Source organism: Falco biarmicus, chromosome 4 (assembly GCF_023638135.1).
Source record: "Falco biarmicus isolate bFalBia1 chromosome 4, bFalBia1.pri, whole genome shotgun sequence".
In the NCBI taxonomy this organism is placed as follows: domain Eukaryota; kingdom Metazoa; phylum Chordata; class Aves; order Falconiformes; family Falconidae; genus Falco; species Falco biarmicus.
The window spans coordinates 12,497,655-12,509,293 of NC_079291.1; the positions used below are offsets into that span (position 1 = coordinate 12,497,655).

At 43.8% G+C, this 11,639-nt stretch overlaps 1 protein-coding gene across 3 annotated transcripts; it reads left to right on the top strand.

Annotated features, from left to right (window-relative positions):
- Positions 1-2,250: 2,250 nt before the first annotated feature.
- On the top strand, positions 2,251-11,339 carry GGCT (gamma-glutamylcyclotransferase). 3 transcript variants are annotated; one of them, XM_056335444.1, is made up of 4 exons: positions 2,644-2,872; positions 6,298-6,443; positions 9,157-9,292; positions 11,178-11,339. In XM_056335444.1, the coding sequence occupies exons 1-4, from the start codon at positions 2,759-2,761 to the stop codon at positions 11,325-11,327; spliced, it is 546 nt and encodes a 181-aa protein (XP_056191419.1). In that variant the 5' UTR covers positions 2,644-2,758; the 3' UTR covers positions 11,328-11,339. The 3 variants fall into 3 exon arrangements, with proteins under 3 accessions (XP_056191417.1, XP_056191416.1, XP_056191419.1); XM_056335442.1 differs by lacking the exons at positions 6,298-6,443; positions 11,178-11,339 and having other exon boundaries at positions 2,251-2,872; positions 9,157-9,290; XM_056335441.1 differs by lacking the exons at positions 6,298-6,443; positions 9,157-9,292; positions 11,178-11,339 and adding an exon at positions 3,912-6,291 and having other exon boundaries at positions 2,251-2,872.
- The last annotated feature ends 300 nt before the right edge of the window (positions 11,340-11,639 follow it).

Genomic DNA, 11,639 nt, shown 5'->3' on the forward strand with positions numbered 1-11,639 from the left:
CTAGGGTCATACCTGCAGCATGCCTCAGCAGACCTACCCAGGGCTTTCTGTCCCTTTTCTGGCTCATAGCAGAAGTATTCTTCTTCCATCTCAGGCCTGAGAGTATGAAAACAAACAGCTGTGCCACCTCACAGTGCTGTGGTGAGAAGCTACAGACAATTCAGAAGCTGATTTCTAGTGAGCATGAACACTGGCCTTTGCACCTTTTTAGCAATAAAAAACTATTTTTTTCTTCTGACAGGTTTCAGAGTTAACATTTCTGCTTTAAAGTTTGCTTTGCATGCTCTGTAGGCTCAGGAGACCTCACCTCTATAAGCTGTTCAGTGCTCTCCAGAAGATATCGACCATCTCAATGCCGACTGGCTCAGAGCATGCAGTGCAAATTTGGGTGGTCTAATCAATTACAGCTTTAAGATTTTGTTAAAGAAGGGCTTAATAAAATATATTTTCCAGATAGTTTAAAGCCAAAGCTTACTGTGACACTGACTCACACCAGCAGTGTCAGCCCTTCCAATTCAGCTCTCATGTCTGTCACCCTCATGAATAGCTGAGAGGCTCAATGTGCTGTTTCTAAATTGCCATGGGCTGTGCTGGGGAAGAAATGGGCTGCAGAAGTGCAAAGTGATTGACTCAGTTCAATTAAAAAGTAATCTAAACACTATAAATCTAGGTCTTACCCCAACAGCATGTGATTTAGCATCATGCTGTATCTAGAATAAGCAAGACCAACTTACACTACGCACACCAAAACTACACTCCTAGAAATACTGGCTACTGCTCCTGGGTCATAGAATAGGCTTGGTATTCAGTACAGGCTATAAAAAATAGAAATGTCAACACATTTTAATTTGAAAATGCTTTTTGGAGGGATTAAATACTTAGCCTTGCAAGTGACAGTGTTTTAAACTGACTCTCCTTCCATAAATTTGACTGTAATTTAGCTGACTACCTTTGCTAATGAAGGTTTTCACGTGCACAAGCCCAGCCGTGAGATCAGGGTCTTGGTCTTCTCATTTGTCAACCAACTGACTCTGTAATATTTAAGTAAGTCTTGCATGAAAAGGGACACAAGTTTTAGGAGAAAACTGCTTCTCTTTGTTCAAAATATACATGCTTTTTGAATGAAAAATCATCACAGTAATTCTTGAAACTCTGTTGAGAAAAACTGGCATATTTTGTGCAGAATGTTTTCAGTGATTTTAGAAGTGTTATGAAAGACTGGGTTGATTGGTTTTTTTAGAAGGTTGTTTTGAGATCGAAAAGTAGCAATTGCTACGGGCTTCCCTACAATTCCTACAAAAGATTTTTTTCTTTAGAAAGAAATATTCACCTCTGCTCACAAGGGGTAGCTTGCAGCAAACCCAAATGGGTAGCACAGCATGCACCAACATGCCTCTCCTGTGGTATCCCTGCTGCCTCACAGCCATCTCTGCCTCTTTTCTTCAGACCAGCGGAAACTTAGCTTTGAAACCTCTTTTTCCGGTTGAAATTAGCCCATGGTACAGAAGCTGCTGGAAGAGGAGAGACACTTCTGGTGGCGTCCACGTTTCCTCAGGGAAAGGGGATGAAAAGCATACACAGAAGCAGATTTTCAAAAGGTATGTTCAGCTACTAGTTGCTGTAAGGACTGAGAAAGTCTTGCTATATAATCCTATGACCTGTGTAACAAGTGAACACGACCCTTCCCTCTCACCCTAAAATATTTAGTCCTATGTAAGAAACCCCCTAAAAATGGAAAATTGCTAGTCAGGAAGGATCAGAACAACATTTATCACTTTATGTGTTTTATGATGAATCTGACTTTGCCCACATCTGCATTGGGAAAACTAAAGCAGGGACTGAAATGGAGCACTGCACACATCATGAAAGGAAGGTGCTGCTTCAGCTCACCTGCTTGTTGCTCTGCCCTCTGTACTGCATGGGTGATGATGTGCCCAGAGAGGCCAGCGCTGCACTGCCAAGGATCCTGTGTGGAATCCTGCACGAGCTGCCTCCCTTCAGGAAGCCAACATGGGCTAAGGGCTACTTTAACTGCATTAATGAACAGTGCCTCACCATTAATTGCTACACTATTCTTAACTCTGCCTTCCGTGGCTGTTTTACTGTATCATATGTATCTATACATTGCTTCAAGAGCGAGCGCATGGGGCAGCCAGCAGCAAGGCCTCCTCCTGCCCCATTCGAGCACCACCATGCCGGGGAGCAGGGGCACCGCCTTCACGCACAGCTGTGCCACCCTGCCAGCCCAATCTTCCCTACGCTCCCGGCCAGGGCAAGCTGCGCTATTTCACTCTCTTGGGACATATTTACAATTTGCCGCTGTTCACACTTCTCCCGGAGCCGGGCAAGATGCTCTGCAGCAAAATACACTGGCTGGAAGCCAGCAGGGCCCGCCCCCCTCGCCACCGCGCACACGGGGCCGCGGGCTCTGCTCGCTGGCGGCACCTCCCACCACGCCCCGGAGGCCAGCCCGGGGCGGCGGCTCCGCTCCCCGCCGCGAAACGCTCGCCCTGCGCGGCCGAACTGCGCGCGGCCCCGCTGCCGCCTCAGCACCCCGCTCTGCGTCGCACCCGCGTGACGCAGAGCCGCCCCGCCCCCCACGACACAGCACCACCGCAGCCCGCCTCCACGTGCGGCGGAAGTCGCGGAGGGGGCGCGGCGCGGGCACCGGCCAGTGGCGGGCGGCCCCACCCAGGCAGCCGCCGGCGGGCGTTAAAGCGGCGGCGGGGCCGGGCCGCGCTGTGCCGGTTGCGGGTCGATGGAGCCAGACGGCGGCTGCTTCCTGTACTATGGGTACGGCAGCAACTTGCTGCGGGAGCGGCTGCTGCTGAGCAACCCCTCGGCGGCGCTCTGCGCCGTGGCGCGCCTGCAGGTGCGTGTGGGGAGCGGGGCCTGTGGAAGGGCGCTTGCCCCGGTGCGGGGCCGCGCCTGGGCCGGGCTGTGCTGCCTGCGGCCGGTGCTGCAGGCCGACCCGTCCTCCTTACCGGTAGCGGGGGCGGCCGCAGCACGGATCAGGTGGGGGGGGTGCCGTCGTCCTTAACGCCGCGGCGTGTGCCGTGATGCCTCGGGCTGCCAGCACTCGGGGCCTGCCGCCGCAGGCGGGGCTGCCTTAGTCCCGGCGCGGCGGGTTTTCCCTTACTGGGCTTAACCAAGCCTGTACGGCTGCCAGCCAGCACCCCACGCGTGGCGCGTTATGAGCCTGGCGTTACGAGCGGGTGCTCAGTCGAGCTTACAGGACAAGTTTCTGGTAGTTCTAAAGGCACGGTGCTTCCCTAAAAATCAAAATTCCTCCTTCCCTTCTGCCACACTGGTTGCAAGCGAGGAGCCTTCCCCGTGCCGTGTGTCAGGCGGGATGCAGGGCACAACTGCAGCTGGCGCTCCCTGCATCCTGCCAGTTCTTCCCTGGTCTGGGGTTATTAAATGTTATAGTACTTCAACTTGGTCTTGATGCAGGCTTGGAAATATGAGCTTGTGCTCATTAAGCTGTGGACGTACAGATCGGTACAACTGCTCCTTGGAGGAGCAAAGCATAGACTGATGCCGCTTAAGGATGATGTGAAAGTTCTCTTGGGGTAACTGGCAGGAAAGGATTTACCATACAGTGTATGAAGAAGTTCCAAAAGCTTGTCATTAATAACCTCCCTATAGCCAGATACTTGGTGTCTCTTGGGACTATAAGTCTGGCAGCTGAAGCCTGCTCCTGTAAAGTGTGAGGCACTTACAGGTACCACTGAGGAGCTGAACATGCTGAGAGCATGGCACCTTGCAGGATCGGACCTTGGAGGCAAGGAGGAAAGCAGCAGTACTGTGTGCTTCTCTTTCAATAAAAGAAAGCCCTATGCTTCAGCTTTCCTTCTGGGCTTCAGGTAGATTTTCAGGTTTCACTGTAAACTTCTTTTGTCACGCTGCAGGTTCAAGAGCTGGCAGTCAGGCGCTAGGTTTTCTAGCTGGCCTTTGACTGGGCGCTGTGCTTCCCCCAACAGTGGCTGGCTTCACTCTCTTGCTTCAAGCTGGAAAATCACTGATGCATGGGAGTGAAGAGCACAAAGGCTGGAGCTGTTTTCTGTTAATTGCTCTATGGTAGTACCACGTTGGCTTAAAAAAGGAAAAATAGCTTGTAAGCAGAGTACTTTGGATGCTGAACTAGAGTATTAAATTAACCTCCCTCTGTTTTTACTTTTTTAAAGCTTTGTTAATATTTAGCCAAAAGCTGTGAGAAATGGGATGTGTAACAAGCATAGGAAGGCTATTACGCTGGTACTTAGAAGAAGGGCCAAAGGCCAAGCTCTTGAGTCAAGTATCTAGTGTGTTTGTTCCCCCTTCCCTGCAGTGCCTGCTGCAGTTGCTCACATTGCTTAGCATTGGGTTTCCTCCATCCAGAATTGGAGTTAACAGCACTATTTCTGTGCTGTCTCTTGCCCTTTCTGGGTGGTACCTGATGGTTTTATACACCTCCTTGCAGGTATTCAGTGCGAGTCAGGTCCAAGAAAATGTAACTGGAGCAGTAAAATAAAAACTGGTGCTTTTTTTTTCCCCTCTGCTAGCACTTGTCTACATCTGTAACCTCAGTCTGTAACTTGACTGGTCTGTTTACTTGTGTGCTAATTACTCAGGCTTGACTGTCTGCAGGGTCTAGTCCAGAGTCATCCTCATACAGTAATCCAGTAACTCTAATATTGCAAAGCCATTTTGCAGCAGTTTGATGAATGGTTGATGACTAGTGTGACTAAGTAAATATTTTTCTAGTGAAATTAGTTCAATGGAGGACACTTAATGGGAAAAGAAAATGACTATTGATGGAGTAAACAGTATAGTTTTGCCAGGCTGCTGGTTATCACTTACACATAGACAAAAATATTTGATCAGTGTTCTGATCAGTGCATTTGTTCTGTGTGTTAGCCTCCAACTGCTCAACTTCTGCAACCTTTTTCCTGTATCTGTTAGGTACATGTGTCTCAAAGTGAATATTTTTAATTTAATTAAAAATAAATTATTAATTTATTTTATAAATAAAAATAATAAAATTTTAATTACAAAATAAAAAGTGAAAAGAAGGTCATGTGTCTCAAAGTGAATATTAATAAGTATGCACACATATATATTTCAAATCAAAATTATAGCTTAAAGCAGGTGATCATAAGAAATTAGCAAAGCTGTTGTATAGGTTTGGGGTTTATTTTTTTGTTCTTAATCCTTTTTGCGTTTGCCGGATTTTGTGGTTGTGATTAAGCAGGTAGTCTTCCTTCAAGTTTGTTGGGGTTTTTGTTATTTTTCTTTCCCTTCTCTGCTGCTAGGGAAGAAGCCACAAATTGGCTAACAAGTAGGAAAGGAAACCAAGTGTATGGAGTCAGATGGGAAATTAGACTAGAAAAATGCAAACGCCCATTATTGTCTTTTGCTTATACAGTAATATTTGATGTAACTTGTAAGAAAAGAGATACTTGATTTCTAAACAAATGTTTAAACTTGCAAACACTTGAGTAAGTTCACTCAAGGAGGCATATACCTTGACTTAAAAATACCTAAGAATGTTCCAGTTAAGTGATGAGATGGCAAAAAACACTGGAAAATACGCAGGATGGTATTTTATAATTGGGCAGTTCTATTAGTGCATGAGGACAAGACCCAAAGCTCACTGTTTTGTAGGCTTCTTTACCCTTGCTATTTTCCTGGACTTTGCATGGTAGCATTTAAGTCCTGTAACAGTACCAAGAGCTGCAAAGGAATGGGCACCAGGTAGGCATGTCTTCTGAGGAACAAGAAGATGGCAGTAGTCAGTTCCCTCCTTTGTGGCACACCCCATGCAAGCGCCCTTCAGATTGTCTAATGGGAGGCACATTAGCAATCCTTTCACTGCCAACTTGGACAAAAGTCAAGCTGACGTTTCTTCAGCACTATTGTGTTTATGCAGAATTGGGTATGTGTGCTACCCTTGAAAAAGGGCTACCTCCACTTTCTTCTAGCTACCACCACTAGAAATTGTTAGCTAGTGTTTAGGCCAGACTGATAAGAGGTTTGGATGTTGATCCAGGTCTCTGCAGACCAAGACTCTTCACCAGTAGTGCTCTCTGCTGGACCTCTCTTCCCTTTGTCACAAGGCTGCCATTTCTCATGGGGAGGTGGAGAAGGCTGACTGCAGCCCCTCGTGAGAGAGAAGCTGTATCAGATCCTGCCTATCTGTTCTTCCTCCTGTGGCTCCAACTGACTACTTGCAGACTTTTAGCTGCCCCTTTCATGTCAAGAATAGCCAACAGCTCTTAAGTGGAAATTGATTCTCTGCATTGGTTTCATTTGCAGGATTTTAAGCTCGAATTTGGACATCATCAAGGCAGGACAAGTTCTGTCTGGCATGGAGGTACAGCTACCATTGTTCAGAGTCCTGGAGACGAAGTATGGGGAATAGTATGGAAAATGAACGCTAGCAATTTAAGTTCACTGGATAAGTAGGTGACTTAACTTTTGCTGTCTTCTACTACTTTAGAGAGCAACTGAAAAAGTAGTAGTTAATTTTTGGTAAAGAGCTTTGTGGAAGCTTTGGTGTTGGAATCAAGATGTTTTGGATTTTAATATGTGAATTTCACTTCACAGTATGTGTATTGACTTCTAATGCATTTGTGATTAAAATGTCTTTGTTTTCGAGCTAAAGCTACTTAGGGGTATTTTAATAAGGAGTGGATCTTGATTTGAAGCAGACACATTGGTCAGGCTCCTTTTTTTTAATTCCTGTCCCTTAAATGGCTCTAAACTCTGTATTTGTCCTGTGGCACTTTTCCCATTGCTTTAGGGAGAGTTTCCTTTGAGATTGACCTTGGGTTTGTCACCATACATCTGTAGATTCCAAACGTAGTGGAAAAGGAAGGAATGAGGACAAGACTTTACAGAAGAGAAGATCTTTAATACAGACAAAGGGTCCTTTTGGGGAGGTTATTTTGCATGTTGTCTAAGGATTCAAACTTTTGTGAACTTAAGGTAGATCCAAACAGGGAGCTGGGGTGGTGGTGGTTCTCCCTTTGACTGGGAGAGGCTGCCTGCACCGTTACAATGTATGGTGGAGAATGTTCTCCCTGTGCCTGGTAAGACAAGTCTAAGGCAACCTGAGCAAGTTGTTCCCAGGCTGAAGTCTGGAGGACCACCTAGGTAAACAAACTGAGGAGTAGCATAACTTCTTGCACGGTCTAAGGTAGACCTTAGACTAAGCTCTAAGGACTTAGAACTTAATCTCCAAAACTTTGGCTGGTATCATGTGCTTATTGCAGCTTTTGGGATGTACCTGCACAACATGGTACACAAGGATTGTTTGTTCAGAGCAATTAATCTCTGTCAATTAATTCCAGTAGAAATGTGGGCTAGTGAGGCTAAGGTGGCAGGGCATATTAAACCCACTGAAAGCACTGTAGTAATACAGTTCTCCTGCCACTGGTACTCTTACAATTTTGGTTATGGCTGCACCATGCTGCGTAGACATGTCCTTATAACCTTGGCCCTGAAACTTGGAAGTTCCAGCTTGCTTTTTATTGCCTATAGTGAACCTGAAATACAACAGAAACTGTTGCCCAAGTTCTGTTAGCACATCAGGGGAATACGTGCTAACAGAACTTTCATGTCCTGGTTGGGAGTGTTAGTCTGAAGCAGGAGGGGCATCTAGTTGGTATGCTTCTGGTTGAGGAAAGCTTCACTTGTCCCAGCTTTGTCATCTCCCGAGTTCCTCCTCTGTTGCTTACACTAGCACTTCCCTCCTGCCTCCCTTTCTGCTGACTTCTACTGAAATCTGATCTAGCATGCTTTCCTAAATCATAAACTTGACAAGTATAAAGATCCTGTCTTACAGCATCTGCTCTGATAGTAGCACTGTGTTTCTCCCCACTATGGGGACAGTGGTTTGTATTTTGATTTCCAGAAGTGCTGTTTACATGCTGTAGAATGATAAAGAAGTTTGTGCTTTGTTATCCAGAAGCAGAAAAGGGAATGTGTAATTGACACCTAATATAGTTAGTCAAAATACTAGTAAAACAGTGTAGTATATGGGAGGGGAATCTTCTGCTTAGAGGACTGAACTCTGGCTTCAAATGCATTTTGGTGCTGTCTATTGGTCAGATATATTTTTTTTTTCCCTCTGTACTTCACAAATCTAAGTTACAGACTAAATTGTGACTTTTCCTCAGATGTCCTAGCAATGATTGTTACTGAACTGTAACATTTTTCTTGCTGTCACACACCTATGTAATTTATTTTGCAGTCTGTTGGCCTTGAATCTGCTTCCAGTCTCTACTTGCACTTACCTACTTATGTTAACATACTTACGTATGTTAAATAACTTGAAATGGCAGTAAGTTTTTGAAAGAAAGATAAGATGTCAAAATGGTATTTTGACAATTGGCATTAAACCCCATGTTATCACTCATATCTAAAGCACATCTGAAGTTGATTGTGCTATAAAGTCTGTCTTGTATCGCTTAAGCTTCTCATCTACTTCTTACTATTTCCTCAGACTTTTATTGGTGGCTAAATGCCAGTGGTTAAAGACAAGTAGCTTTGTTCTTGAGTTTGGTTTTGTTTTCCTAAGGCAGCATGATTTTGCTAATAAAAAAGTAACAAAATGTTCTTTGCCCTGATTTAGCTCATTGCTGCTGTACAACTCTTGTGCAAATTAAAGGATGTCTTGGATTATTCATTGGAATGTGCATCACAAGTGTTGTGCAGAGTTTCCCCTTATTCAAATTTAACACAGTGGGCAAGATAAAACTTCGATAGTTTCATTATCTGAGTGGAAGGTAACAAATGATATGTGCCTTGCTTGTTAATTCTGATAATCTTGGTTGTGTTTCTCTTGCAGATTACCAGACTTGCACAGTAATTAATTCATAAGGAATATTCTCTCTAATGTTGCAAGTTAACCACTAGTCATCTTTCTTACAGAGCTGAAATGACAAAAGTGAATGCTGCTGCTTCTTTAGAAACTTATTTTTGGATATGAAACAAGTTTGCACAAAAAGTACTGGAATATGTTTTGCTTTATTTGCTTTTCTTTAAGCTTATTAACAGCACAGACCAGTGCCCTGCCTTGAAATCTGTTATAATGAATGCATATGTTTAATTGCACAGTTTGTCTGAAAGATGTCAGCTATTTGGCATGAAAAGAATATATGTCCTTTACAGGCAAGAGGGAGTTGAAGATGGCATTTATGTCCCAATAGAAGTTAATGTCCATACTCAAGCAGGAGAGGTACTAGCCTGTCGAAGCTATCAGTTGAAGGACTATGTCTGTGGTCCCCCTTCTCCTCAGTATAAAAAGGTAGGTGTGTGTCGCTGTAATTTAGGAGGAATGAACAGAAATATATAATGCAGTACTTCTGTCCTATTTAATAATGCTTTGTTTACAGTGGATGGAAGGCATGACTAACTCTAATGTAAAGGTATAATAATGTGGTGTGTGGTACTGTAATGATGCTCACAGAAGATTTCTAGCTCTTAAAAGGCCTGCTGAATCAGTTTTATTTTTTGCCTTAGCTATGCCTTACATGAAGCCTTTAACTTGTAAATTAGTTATGACCGACACAAGGATTTCTGAAGGATGATGTTTACATATATGCAGCAATTCTCTGAAAAATTAATGTAGTCCACTAAAAGGACAGAGGGAAGCTTCTGTGGGGAGAGTACACCACCTGGCTTGTAGTCTTAAGGACACATTATCCTTATTGTCTTATGAACTTATAAAAAAGTTCATACCCAAAAATAAGCTGAATACAGAGTCCACCTGCTGCCTTTTACCAGGTGCATCATCAGTGTATCACAGTGTATTCCAGCAACACTGCAGGGTTCCCACCTGATGGCTGGTGAGGCAGAAGTGTTTCAACACTGTTCTGCAACACACCGACTTTATAGAGACACATGATCCAGCCACGCAGCAGGCCTGACCTGCTTAGCTTGTGAGATCTGATGCAGGCCCAACCTCTGGTACAATGACTGCATGTCTGGAATTGTGCAACTGTAGATAGACATCACTGTAACATGTTGACTTTTTCTACCAAAAGCAAAGAAACAGGGCTTAAGCTTGTTAAATCATAAGCATAACACCTTCTCTGAACTGAGGAACTCACTCCCATGAATCAGCTTCCAGGAGCATAGCTAAGGCCAGCTGCTGCAGGACTTGTGAAGAGAAAGCTTGCTTAGAAAGCAGGCTCTGCTGCTTCACAAACCTCCTCCCTGCCAACCTGCTTTCTGTCAAGACAGATCTTCACTAGTATACTGTAAGAGCAGATATCCAATACTGGCAACTTCAGCTAAACATTCCCTGCTGCTGTTGTCAGGGTCAGTTGTTACTTCTCCTCTTCCCTCCCCCCCCCCCAGCTCTTAAGTTAACCAGGCAAAAATTAATCGGCCTAAAAACTTAGTATAGGTGACTGCATTGGCGTACAGTGATGTGCATCTATCTACTGTTCTGTACTTTTTGTGGCAAAGGTCATCCTTTTTAGACACCCTATCCTTGAATTTCCTGGCTGTTGAATGCATGAAAGAATATTTACAGTAGTGTCAGCTTTTAAAATCTGCATATTTATCTGTTCATTTCTGTGTGGGAACTTGCTGGTGTCTCTTCCAAGCCTTGGCTCCTGAATCTTCCTCTTTCCCTTTCACTGTCACTTCTTTTCTCCTGCACCAATACTTAAGTTTATTTTATATGTAGAAGGAAAGCTGCAGTAACAAACTCTAAGGAATCTGTGCTTTTTCACTAAGTCTATGTTTCTGTTACTACTATAACCTGTCTAGTTATTCAGTGTTGTGCTTTGGATTTCAACAGCTTGGTTTTAAAACTAATTCCAGTAATGTATACTGTGTCTCACTTAGATGTGATTCTAAGGCTGGATAAAGGCATAAAAAGTAATTCTCATCCTCATTGGAAGAAAGAATGAAGTAACTGAATAACAGCTTAATTGTACAGACTTGTGCAGATTAGTAACATTTCAGAATAATTTTGTTGATACTCTTTAAGGTCTTCAGTGGTCTTCCAGAAGCCTTTGGCTATCTTCTAGGTACAAAGAGCATTGTTTGGGATTAATTCTCTTGTTACTGTGTTTCTTCCCATACAAGTAAATGTTTGGAGGAGTCTGTCCTTTCTAACACTATTATTGAAGGCTGCTTTTTTCTCTCCCCCCCCCCCCCCCCCCCCTTTTTAATTGTAGGTTATCTGCATGGGTGCGAAACAGAATGGCTTGCCAACCGACTATCAGAAGAAATTAGAAGCTATTGAAACTAATAACTATGCAGGGCCGGTGCCAATCATGGAAGAGATTGAAGCTGCTCTTAAAACAAAGAAAATAAATTCTGCATAGAATACCTCTGCACTTGCTTGGCCGTTCACCTTTATTTAGATACCTCTCCTCACTGTGCTGCTCAGCAGTTTCTTTATTTATCAAGAAAAGATGAGTTTGCTATGCATCTACAGTAAGCCATTAGGCATAATTTGCAGTCTGAATATACCAACATTGGTAACTTCTTTGTTTTGTATGTATAGCTTGAGTACCTACTGAAGTTTTTGTAGATTTAGAAATTATCTTTCTGTAATTGTCATGCAGTGCTGCATGCAAATTTTTGCTTTGTCCTGTTTACTGACCTTTTCTAAAAGAAAAAGGCCATCTTAATGA